This window comes from Propithecus coquereli, unplaced genomic scaffold, assembly GCF_000956105.1.
Source record: "Propithecus coquereli isolate 6110/MARCELLA unplaced genomic scaffold, Pcoq_1.0 Scaffold28, whole genome shotgun sequence".
Classification (NCBI taxonomy): Eukaryota; Metazoa; Chordata; class Mammalia; order Primates; family Indriidae; genus Propithecus; species Propithecus coquereli.
The window spans coordinates 7227686-7239610 of record NW_012148396.1 but is presented as its reverse complement, the minus strand read 5'-3'; the positions used below and the strand labels follow the sequence as shown (position 1 = coordinate 7239610).

The following is an 11925-nucleotide window of genomic DNA, read 5'->3' as shown; positions in this document are numbered from 1 at the left end:
ACATGGAATAAATAAACAGATAAATAAATGAAATGAATGAACAAATAGAATGAGTAATTGATGGGTTAATGTACAAAATAAAAGAAGGAATTGAGTGAATGAATGGAATGAATGTGTTATTGGAATGAATTGAATTGTGTTGTGTTAACAACAACAAAAACAGCGAAACCAAAGAGCCTAATGTTACTGTCACAAATGACAGAAGGAATGGATAGCATTTAATTTCTTACCACAAAATACACATATTTTTTAAAAGCATATGACTGTTTATGGCTATGACTCTGCAGGTTTGGGCATGTGCTCTGACCAGCCATCAGTGTGGGTGGTATCTGAGCATAACCAGTCGTCCTTAAAGATTAGGGATGCTTCCAAATACCTGGAGTTACCCCACATGCCACGTGGCACTTTCATGCTCCTTTGAATCATTGGGTAGTTTCATAAAGAATGATATTGAATTAATTATATTTTCATTTACAGCATACAAACTACTTTGAAACTATGGTCAAGTAGGTAACCTATATATCCAAATAAGCAGCTTCTAATTTTCAACTCTACAGGGTCCTCATCTATTTAAGGAATAGGCCCAAAATTGATGAAGATACAACTGAACTCCTGAGACCTGCATAGAATGGATGCCTAACAGAACTTGAATGAGAATCTTACTCTGTTATATCAAGTTCATTTTCACATGATCTTTATTTCAGGAATGCATCTCCTGTGTCCTTTGTGCCTCTACAATTAGCTACAGCCTCAGTTTCTTAACCTTTCAATCCTCTGTTCCTGGTTGTCACTACTGAGCCTCCATGGAGCTTGCTCTGTCATGACTCCTGTTCCCAAGGGAGATTCTTGTTCTGTTTAGATAACTGTGCTTTCACTGGCCTATTGGGGGTGGGGGTGGGGGTGGGGTTGCTAATTACCTGTAAATGGAAGAATTAGATAGACTTTATTTGTCTTAAGCAAATAATTTAAGAGGTGTCACATTGTGCCATATCAGTCATTAGGTGACACCATTTGCAAAATGTCCTGGGCAAACAGAACATGCGTGGAAGAAGGGGAGGTGGTGCACTTCCCACTGGTCCTGCAGAGAGAGTGTTCACAGCCACAGCTGATAGATCAGGGAACAACTCCACCGAGGCGGGACTGCTAGAAGGACCAGACTCTGTGTGTGTTCTGGGTGGGGTGGCAGGGGAGCACTTGTTTTAGTTGTTTTTATTTTCTGCTTACCCCCACATAGGAAAAAAACCCAATGGAAAAGGGAGGAGAGGGAGAAATAAATCTCTTGTGTGTCACCTTGTATGTGATTAACCATGGGGCTGGGTGGGGATTGTCTGTCATTTTCAGGGAACAGTGCAGACCTCCGGCTGGTGAAGACTTTCATAGAACTGGGGCTCCCTGGAGGAAAACTGGACTTCCTAATGTCTGAAAAGAATCAGGTATGGCAACAAAAACTTCAGAACCGAGAGAACCCCAGAGGCATGCCTTGCCCGGGCCTCCTAAAGGCACTGTGATCATTTATGGACTCACACAGATTGGAGGTAGACCTTGCAAAGAACACTGGCCAGCCACCTGGATGGGGTGGAGAGAAAAGACCTACTGTTTTCTTTAGGAAGGGTGAGGAAAGAGTGAGAAGTGAAAACGTGTGAGTTAGGTCACTGGAGCCTTTTGACCATACAGAGCATTAGGGCGGGTGGCAGCTGGGAGCATAAGCTATTTGGGGATACATGAATCCATGCTGGGGGAAAGGTGACTGTCACTAGTATCTATGTAACTAATAAAGCTGGGTTATGACCACTTCGTTAGACAGACGTGACCTGTGGGGTCTTTGCCATTTCAAGGGAGGTAGAGCCTGGGCCCCTAATGAGCTGTCAGAGTAGATGAGACTTTAGAGAACCTGTGACTGAGAGATGGGGCTGGGTGGAGGGTTGTTGCTGGCTCCCACCCCACGGAACTTGACAGGTACGAGTCCTGAGTATCCTTTGGAGGCACAGACCTGCTTGTAACCAAAGGGTCCCTTGGCCGTTGCGAATGGGAATTGTGCAGAGAATAGCAAGCAGCAAACACTGGAAGGTAATGCCTCATTTATCCACTGTTAGTGCCCAGTCCTGTTGCCTTCTGTTTGGCACCTGCTGTATACGAAGTCATGTACAAAGAGGTAGAAATGAGAGGAAGAGAAAAGAGAAGCACTTTCTGAGCATCCACTGCTTTCTGAGTCCTCCGTGCCCGTTTTCTCATTTCATCTTCACAGCAGTTCTACTGCGTGTTGATACCACAGTCCCCTTACAGAAGCTCCGGGAGTGACGCGGGGCTCCACTGTCAGTCTGGCCTGGAGAGGAAGGCACCATACGTGATCTCTGGGAAGATAACCCATGTGCACACCCACCTTTAATGTGTGGCCAAACATGACCCAGGCCTAAGGGAGGTTGCCGAGGGTGTTCAGAGGAGGGGGCAGGGAAGTGAGCAGCACTGGCTGCTTCGTGTTTGTGTTTTGTGCTAGTGAGGTTTTCTTTTCAGGGATGATGCGTGTTGTTAGCAAGAGAGATCTGGTCATGAAACCAGCCTTTTGGGTGCGTGTATCCAGCCGTACTCTGATGCTGGGTTCCATCCAAACACCACAGGGGCTTCAGAGCTGGGTCACTTAATAAGTCACTTAATTGCAGGGTTTGGCCACTCAGTATTGATTATGTTCTACAAGGCAGTGTCATTACTTTTTGAAAGTTGTAAATCTCATAAGCAGATGCATTTATAGTATATTCCTTTCCAAACTCCCTGGTTGGGGAGTTCCTGATACTCTTTTTTAAACCTACTTTGAGTTTCAAAGCATTTCTCATCATGCTTAACTCAGGCCTCATAATTACAACCATTTATTTAATAATCAGTCTGTTGAATTAATATTTTACAGTGGAGGAAACAGGCTCCGAAAGGTTAGAGTTAATAATAATAGCAATATCTGTCATAGTTGTGTTACGTGTATTTTACATAGTCTTTAAAATGGTGCTAAGGAGCAGGCTAGGCCGTCACCCTTTAGGAGATAAGGAGACTAAGGTGTAGACGGGGAAGCAATGGATGCCGGGCACAGGCCCCATAAGCAGGAGAGCTGCAGACGTGGTTCTTCCCTGTCCTGGGAAGGCTGAGAGACTTGGCAGTTGCTTCATCCTCTGGTACCGTGAGGCTCACGGGGTGGCAGATGGCAGTGGGTCCTAGAGGCCTTCTCCAAACCTCTCCTTTTCCCTGCCACACACTGTCTTCTCCACCACCCCGGGGAATACTCAGGAGACCTCTTGTTCACCTTTCCCAGCCTGGAGCACAGCACAGCTCCAGGCAGCTCATGACAATGTAGGACAGCACCACTTGTGAGAAACTTTAATTTTTTTTAATGTTGACCCCAAATCTGCTTCCCCATGGCTTCTATCCATGTTTCCAAAGGTTGGCACTTGAAGTTATAGAAACCAGTCTAGTGTGTTTTCCCTATGCCTGCCCTTAAGATATTCAAAGATGTGTGTGACATTTCTTCTTTCTACACTCTTGAATCCTTCAGCCAGCCGTCATAAGACTCAAGTGGCTTAGGATCCTCCCCAAAGCTGGCATCTGCCCTGTGGACATGGCCTCGTTGCACATGCTGCAGGCTGTGCCAGGTAGAGGGCAGGGCCTTTAGAGTCAGGCACGTCTTGGTGTGGACACCATGTGCTTGCTACTGTTCTCCATCTCTTCCATCTCCCCCTTTGGTTTTCAGTCACTCCCCTAACTGAGGATGCTTCAGCATCTCCGTGTTTCTTCATTAGAGCCCCAGTCTGTGGGCCTTTTGTCCGAAAGTCAAACCTCCCTCTACAGCTCTAACATCATGCTTAGGCACACCCCCAGAGTGCACCGTGGTGTTTCATGGAGAAGGCAGGCTGTGCACAGAGTCGGGCTTGACCACAAACCCACCCAACATCCTGTTCCTCTCTCTTCTTCCAGATGGACACATTTGCAGATTTTGATACCATGACGGATCGGTTATTGGATGAAATCATTCAACACATTCAATTGTACAACCTCTCCATATCCCGAATTAGGTAAAAGGAAACCACAGGTAGTTAATGCTGGGGGAAGAAGGGAGACATTTTTGAGTGTTTGCTGTATGCAAGTTTGGTATGTTGCTTTCTATATACCACTGGGCTAGGTTATTGTGTACTGTTCATGGGGTAGATTTCATTTAGAGCAGGAGTACCAGGATTGGTGGGCACGCTCTTGTCTGTCACAATGTGTGTTGGGGAGAAGAAACATTTTATAGCTCAGGAGAAAGAAAGAATATTGGACTTAAAACAAGAATTCCTAGGTTTGAATTCTTGTTCTTATAACATCTATAAGTTTGAATCTCAGAGTACCAGGTGTGTGACCTTTTATAGTCTTTCTAAATCCTTTCTAAATCTCTGAGCCTCTGTGTCCTTATCTGTTACGTGGAACTAGCACTGAGACAATACATCAAAAAGTTGAATGACTTGCCTGACCAATGAGAAGGTTTCAATCAGTGCTATTTTTATCCTCAGACACTAACAAATAACTTGTTCTAAATATTTCAATGATTAAGATGATAGTAAGTAGCTTGCATTTGTTGAGCATTCAATTATGTAGATACTGTGCTAATCCCTCGATAGGCATTATCCCATTTAGTGTTCAGAGATAAAATATCACTCCCTTAATTCCATAAATGACTCTGAGGCCTACAAAGGTTAAATAAAATAAAAGAACGCAAGCTAGGCAATGCAACTTCGTAAGCTAACGTTCATTTCCTCCTTCCGTGGTTTCATGCTTATCATGAGAAAAGGTAGGGAGGTATACCTCTCATAAATAGGGTTTCACTAAATTATTGTTTAATTTGAAAGTAATGATGCGTTGAATCCAGGGATCTGTAAGTAGCAGCACGGCTGGAGCAGACCCTGTAGGAGGGGGTCATACACAATGTGGGCTAAGAATGGGCAGGTCAGGAAATAAACAGTGAACGAAGGAGGCAATGAGTAATATCACAGAAGTCATCCAAAGTCAGGTTGGGAATGGCCTCGTTAGCAGGCTAAGGAGCTGGGACTTTACCCTGTTAACGACCAGGAGGATTCAGTGCCCAGAGGTGCATTTCAGAAAGGACCCTCCCTTCCTCCAGGTAGGCTGAGAAGGCCTGGAGACCACATGGGACGGGAAGAGGCTCTGATAAAGCAAAATTCCCATGCTTCTCCTCTGACCACTCTGGGCACAGAACTACCATCCGTGAAGACCTCATCTCAGGGTTAACACAGCCAGAGTTTGGGAACCTGATGAGGGTGAATTAGCCGCCTCCATTCTCTTTGCCAGCTCCCCTCGACCCACCGCAGGGTGGGGGATGCTGGCCCTCGGGCACGTCCAGCCAGCACTCCGCCAACAGCGGCCTTCACTGTGGCACTCACCTGCGCCCTTTCTGTCTCCACACAGCTTCATTGGCCATTCCCTTGGCAACATCATCATCAGGTCCGTTCTTACACGGCCCCGGTTCCGGTATTACCTCAACAAACTCCACACGTTCCTGTCACTGTCTGGGCCTCACCTGGGGACGCTGTACAACAACAGTGCTCTGGTTAGTACAGGTAAGACTTCCCCAAGCCGCATCACTTCTCAAAATTCATGTGGGGCATTGGGGACCCGAAACTGGAGGCAGAAGTTCTTGATGGAATCCTGTGACTTCAGAGACTCTTCTAAGCAGGGAATGGTGGAAAGAGACCTGGGCTGAGAAATGTGGCCCTTTTGTGTGTGAGCTGAGTAACATGAGACTAGATGTTTTCTAAGATCTTTTCTGCCTTCAAATTTCTGTGAGCAAAAAGGTGATGTTCATGGGTTTCTGGTTAGAAAAGAATGACAAGGCACTATGTTGTGATGAAGAGAACATGAACTCTGAATCGTGTCATTTCCATGACCATCCTGTGGTTAAGTTATGACCGAGACACTGAGGGAAGACTCAGGCCAAGACATTTGTGAAATGGAGATGATATGCAATATGTATGTTTATGTCTATGTATGTATGCATTTATGGCATGTGTATAGATATGTATATCTATATGTGTGCATACATATCTATGGTGCATGGGTGTGTGTGTGTGTCACAGAATTCTTTTTTTTTTTTTTTTTTTTTTTTGAGACAGAGTCTCATTCTACTGCCCTGAGCAGAGTGCTGTGGCATCAGCCTAGCTCACAGCAACCTCAGACTCCTGGGCTGAAGCAATCCTACTGCCTCAGCCTCCCGAGTAGCTGGGACTACAGGCATGCGTCACCATGCCCGGCTAATGTTTTCTATATATTTTTAGTTGTCCAGCCACTTTCTTTCTATTTTTAGTAGAGACGGGATCTCACTCTTGCTCAGGCTGGTCTCGAACTCCTGAGCTCAAACGATCCACCAGTCTCGGCCTCCCAGAGTGCAAGGATTATAGGCGTGAGTCACCGCGCCTGGCCTGAATTCTTGAGGATTTAACAGAAGAAGGAACATGAAGTTCACTAGTGTTTATGGAAGGCCAAATAGAGCTGAACTCTACATTGCTTGCTTGTATGGCTTTGAGGCTGTCACTATTTCATCTGTGTTGTAAGGGAAGTGCGTCGTAGAGGGTAAAGAAGCAGGGCTCGACATATTTTGGAAGATGAGCAGAATTTCCAAGACAGTGAATGGTGGAAAGTGTTTTCTTTGCAGAAGAAATAGCACATGTAACAGTATGGTATAATCTGGTATACTCAGCGAACTGCAGGTAGTTCTTTGCAACAGAAATGCAGCATGTCCTGATGAGGCAGGAGATAATGATGAAGCCTTCAGCAGGAGCCAGGCGCCGAAAGGCCTCCCGTGATGCGAGGGGATGTTAGACTCACCCTGCAGACCTGGTAGTGTAGATACTACTAATGGGGTGTGAGCTGAGCAAGTGACATGATTTGGTGGGTGGAAGCCCAAGTAGGTCATTGGGTCTTATATCATAATAAATAGTTTATTAAATCATGTTCCTAACAAATACATCAGTCCCTAATTGTTCAAACCCATTATGTGGCTCAAACCTGGTGAGCTCCCCTGTCCCTGCCAACCTTCCAGGCCTCTGCCACTATTCTCTGTACCCTCCCTACACTCAGATGGTTTCCTCCTGAAGTGAGTCAGATTACTTTGTTTACTTTTATTGTGAGGCCATTACTTGTGAACATGAGTCATCTGACACATTGACACATAACAGATAGAAGTACTTTCTTCTGCACTCTGTCTTCACAAACCAAGGAAGCCGTTCTCTGGGCAAAAACAAATGGGTTAAAGCACATTTCCCCCCATAATTATAAAGTAATCTTGCAACATCACAAGACATTAAAAAATGAGGCAGCATCAATAATTCTTCCAGTCCAGCATATCTAGAGTAATTTTGTATAGTCCATTCTACTTACCTGTGCACACTTACACATTGACATAGAAATCAATATATGTACATACTGCATCTTGTTTATTTCCTTGTGCTTCTATCACATTCATTTGTTGTGGTGACATAATACTTACACTCATCAATGTTGGTGTTTGCATAAGCATAGCTGAGTGGATGGGTTCTGAAATAAGATGTTTATTAGTTTTACAATATCTTAAATGCATCCGTAAGGATTATTCTTACATACTTTTCATATTAAGTATTATTTCCTTAGGCTTCATTTTCAGGAGGTTGAATGGATCAAAAGATATGGATAGTTTCATGACTCCAAAGCCTGTTGCTATATCCTTTTGCAGAATGATTTTATATCCGTGCCACCAGTACATAAGAATACAAATTTACCCCTGACTTCCCAAGTATTTGCTAAAATGTCTACCACTCTCTTAAGTTAACTAAAATTTGCAATTTAACATTAATCTTTTCCCAATTCCACTCCAATTCTTTTTTGTTTTATGTTTTTGATTTTTGGTGTTTTTTTCAATCCTGTCTTCCTAGGCTTGTGGCTCATGCAGAAATTGAAGAAATCTGGGTCTCTACTGCAGCTGACCTTCAGGGATAATGCTGATTTGCGCAAATGTTTCCTCTATCAACTAAGCCAAAAAACAGGTGAGTGGTTTCCTCCACACCTACATTCATGAGTTTGAGATCCAACTCCTGAGACACAAATTAGCTTTAATGCTATGTTGATTCACTCACAGAAAGGTGTAATTGGGAGGCCCAGCATGCAAAGCCGCTTTAGTTCACGGGGAAGCCAACAGCTACGAACCCTGCTTCTCTTGGCCTGTCACACACGGGGCACATGAGAGATGAGAACCACGGTGTGCATAGGGTCATCTTGACTCACAGAAGCTGTAGCTTCCATTTCCCACCAAGCTTTTAATATTCTAATTGCACAGGCCCAACTGGGCCAACTTCACCCAGGTACAGGTCCACCTATAAAAATGGCAAGTGCAACATTGTCCAATTATGTTGACTGTGCAGTGGGAGACAGGGGCTGTTCTCAGGAAGGCCTGATACTACACCTTCACTTGCACTCTGTAACGTGGAAGTGCACAAGGTGTGAAGACCCTCCTGCGTCATGGGAATGATCACAGAAGACAGCAGCAATCGTGATCACGGTCCCATGGTCTCCACAGCCAGTGAGGTAGCAGGGCTGCTGACGGATTGGCCTGCTCAGTCCTGCCAGGCAAGGCCGGTTCAGTCATCCATCGCCTATCATTCTGTAAACATTGGCTCTTTTCATACCCCTGTGCCTCCAACCTGAAACTTGCTAGGTATAAAACACTCAACTGGCTAATTGTTACAGGGCTGCAGTATTTTAAAAATGTCGTGCTGGTTGCTTCTCCGCAAGACCGCTATGTGCCATTTCATTCAGCCAGGATTGAAATGTGTAAAACTGCCCTCAAAGACAGACACACAGGTAAGCTGCATTTAGTATTTTTCTTAGGGACTTTCTGATTTAAAACACAACAGTAAATTCAGGAAATGGACTGTGCCTGTTAGGGACATCTGGGCTCTGGGTAATGCAGTGCTGTGTTTAGCTCAGAATGCAGTGATGGGCTGGGAATGGCTCACCTGTGTGTGTGTATAAACCTCAATGCTATTGTCCTAGATGCCGCTTTTGTGTGAAAAACAGTCGTGTGCTTACTAGATTATGAAACTTTTGTTCAGTCCTGTTGTGCGCCAGCCACTGAAATAAGATGGCTGGGAGGTAGAATTCCTGAGACAGGCCTGGCCCTCAAGGGGCACATTGTCTATCTGGGGCATCAGGCAAGTACTAGCAATGAGAGTACAATGGGATCAGTAAAAAAATAAAAGAATGCTCAGTGCCTGGATGTAGCACAGAAAAGGGATATAGCATAGGGCAGAGTCAGGCAGAGATCTGTGGAGGTGACATCTGAGTTAGGTTTTATAGGACAGGTAGGAGTTTTCCAGGCAGCCAGGATAGGAACATGGGCTGGCTGGCATTCCTGGTCTCCTTTGATTAATTAGTTTATTTCTATGTCAGGCATTTTGATTGTTTTATTTTTAAGTAAATGGTATTTTGTTACATTTAAGGCATTTTAAAAAAAATAGTCCAACAAAGGTCCAAAGATTTGGTGCCAATGTATAGATGGGTATATCCAAAAGTTTTACTGGAACCTACAAAATCCAATAGGAATTTTAATGAAAAAATATTTGAATATTAATTATAATACATAAATAGCATCGTGCTTTATACTGTCTAGAATATGTCCTGAAAAGAAACATGAGGCATATTGCAAAATGATACTTTTTCTGATTGAAAAGTGTCCAATTATGGAACATTTGGAAAAGTCAAACCTATTTAAATAAATTGGGATCATATCTAATTGTACCTCTACTACCACTTGCCTTTCAGGTTTTTCTTTTAGTTTCTTTGCATGTGTGTTCATATTAAAAGTTATAATTTTTTGTTATGGTTTGATTAGAATGATTTCATATCCATTTGCCCATGTTAATAAAATATCATAAATATAAACACATTTTAATAATTATATGCTATATTTATGGATATACCATAATTTAATTAACAATGTCCCAATTATTTGCACATATAGGTTGCTTCCAGAGGTTTTTAAAAAATTATTATGTGATGAAAAACTTTATATATTTTTATAAATAATTAAAATCAATTCCCAGTAGTGGTATTATTGGAGGAAAATATTAATGAGCTAATACTCTTGAAGTTTTTTGCCAAATTTTCACCTAAAATAATGACATCAGCTATACCTAGAGTATATTGGTGCCTGCCTATCTGGCCCTATTATCTCTGAGATTAAATATTAATTTAAAGATATTTGCTAATAATTTTTAAATATTAGTGTTTTTCTCATATAGTTTATCCATTTTTTATTATTTCTAATTGCCCATGGAACATCATTATAAACAAAGACCTGTGACAATAAACAAAGAGTCGATGACTTGGTTTTAAGTTCAGGCTTGACCAAACACAGTTATTACCAATGGATCTCCGAATGTTTTCCTTGTGCAGGAATTTGCTAATTTTCCTTGCCTACTTTATTTCCCTGACATAGAAAAGTATTTTTGGTGAAACTTCAACCTGGTAAAGGCTTAAGAACAAGGGTCAACAACTATGATCCACAAGCCAATCTGATTCACCTCTCATTGTGTAAATAAAGTTTTATCGTAACACAGCCACACTCCTTCATCTACATATTATGTGTTACTGCTTTTATGCTACAGTTGCATAGCTAAGTTGAGTAGTTATGACAGGGACTGTGTGTCCTGGAAAGCCTAAAATATTTTCAGAGAAAGTTTGCCCATCCCTGCTCTAGAATAGCAAAGCCGTATTTACTATGTGCCAGGAACAATTCAGGCACTTTGCTTACTTCATATGATCTTCACAATGGCCATTTAAGGAAAATCCATCCATCTCCATAGGATGTTTATATATAACTTAAATCGATTAATGATCCTGTCAATCATCTTGAGAAAAATAGCACTCTGTTTTCTTAAGTTCATATTTTCTGATATATATTTTTTAAGGGATACATGATATATTTGATGCTATCAATATTAAAAATATATTTACAGTGTAGACAAATTTTAGAAGACAAGCAGCAGTCTGAAAGTAGATATTTGCAATATATAACAAGGATTAGTATTTAGAATATATGAAGAATTTCTACAAACCAGTGAGGAAAAGATAAGCAACTTAACTGAAATACAGTTAAAAGTTAGACACAGGCAACTCACAGTAAAGATTCTGAACCTTACTAGTAATTTGGATAATGCAGATTAAAAAGTAGCATTTTATTCTCATTAGTCAGATTTTGATTATTCCCTTTCTGATATATTTTTAAATGAACATTAAGAAATATGGCTTAGTTGATGAATTAAACATATAAAAAATTTGATATGCAGTTTACTTTATATGTGATTATTGCTTTTAAGGTTTTTTTTTTTTTCCTGAAAGAAGTACCAATATTTCTATTTATCAAAAGTTTTAAAATAAAATACCTCCGAACCTCCTCTATCTTTGTGTAACCTCCTAATTTATTCACTACATTGTCATGTAGATAATTTGCTCCAATCCCAAAAGTCAATGAAGATAAAAATGGTACCACATTTAAGGGAAAAAAAAATTAAGCGTTTGCTATATATGTTTAAAAGAAAATTACCAAGGATTGCTTCAAGAACTTATGGAACCAGGCTGAACACAATGGCTCAAACTTGTAATGCTAGCCCTTTGGGAGTCCAAGGTGGGAGGATGGCTTGAGGCCAGAAGTTCAAGACTAGCCTGAGCAACATAGGGAGACCCTGTCCCTACAAAAAATAGAAAAAATTATCCAGGAATGGTGGTACATGCCTGTAGTCCCAGCTACTCAGGAGGCTGAAGCAGGACGATTGCTTGAGCCCAGGAGTTTGAGGTTGCTGTGAGCTATGATGATGCCAGTGCACTACAGCCTGAGTAACAGAGTGAGACCAGCTGAAAAAAAAA

At 42.0% G+C, this 11925-nt stretch overlaps 1 protein-coding gene across 2 annotated transcripts in view; it reads left to right on the top strand.

Annotated features, from left to right (window-relative positions):
* Positions 1-11925, top strand: part of FAM135B (family with sequence similarity 135, member B) — a 190859-nt gene that overhangs the window by 176855 nt on the left and 2079 nt on the right. For both annotated transcript variants that reach the window (XM_012647995.1, XM_012647994.1), the window contains 5 exons: positions 1342-1433; positions 3955-4052; positions 5440-5591; positions 7938-8048; positions 8749-8862. In XM_012647995.1, the coding sequence (XP_012503449.1) occupies positions 1342-1433; positions 3955-4052; positions 5440-5591; positions 7938-8048; positions 8749-8862 (567 nt within the window). The remainder of the gene's footprint in view (positions 1-1341; positions 1434-3954; positions 4053-5439; positions 5592-7937; positions 8049-8748; positions 8863-11925) is intronic.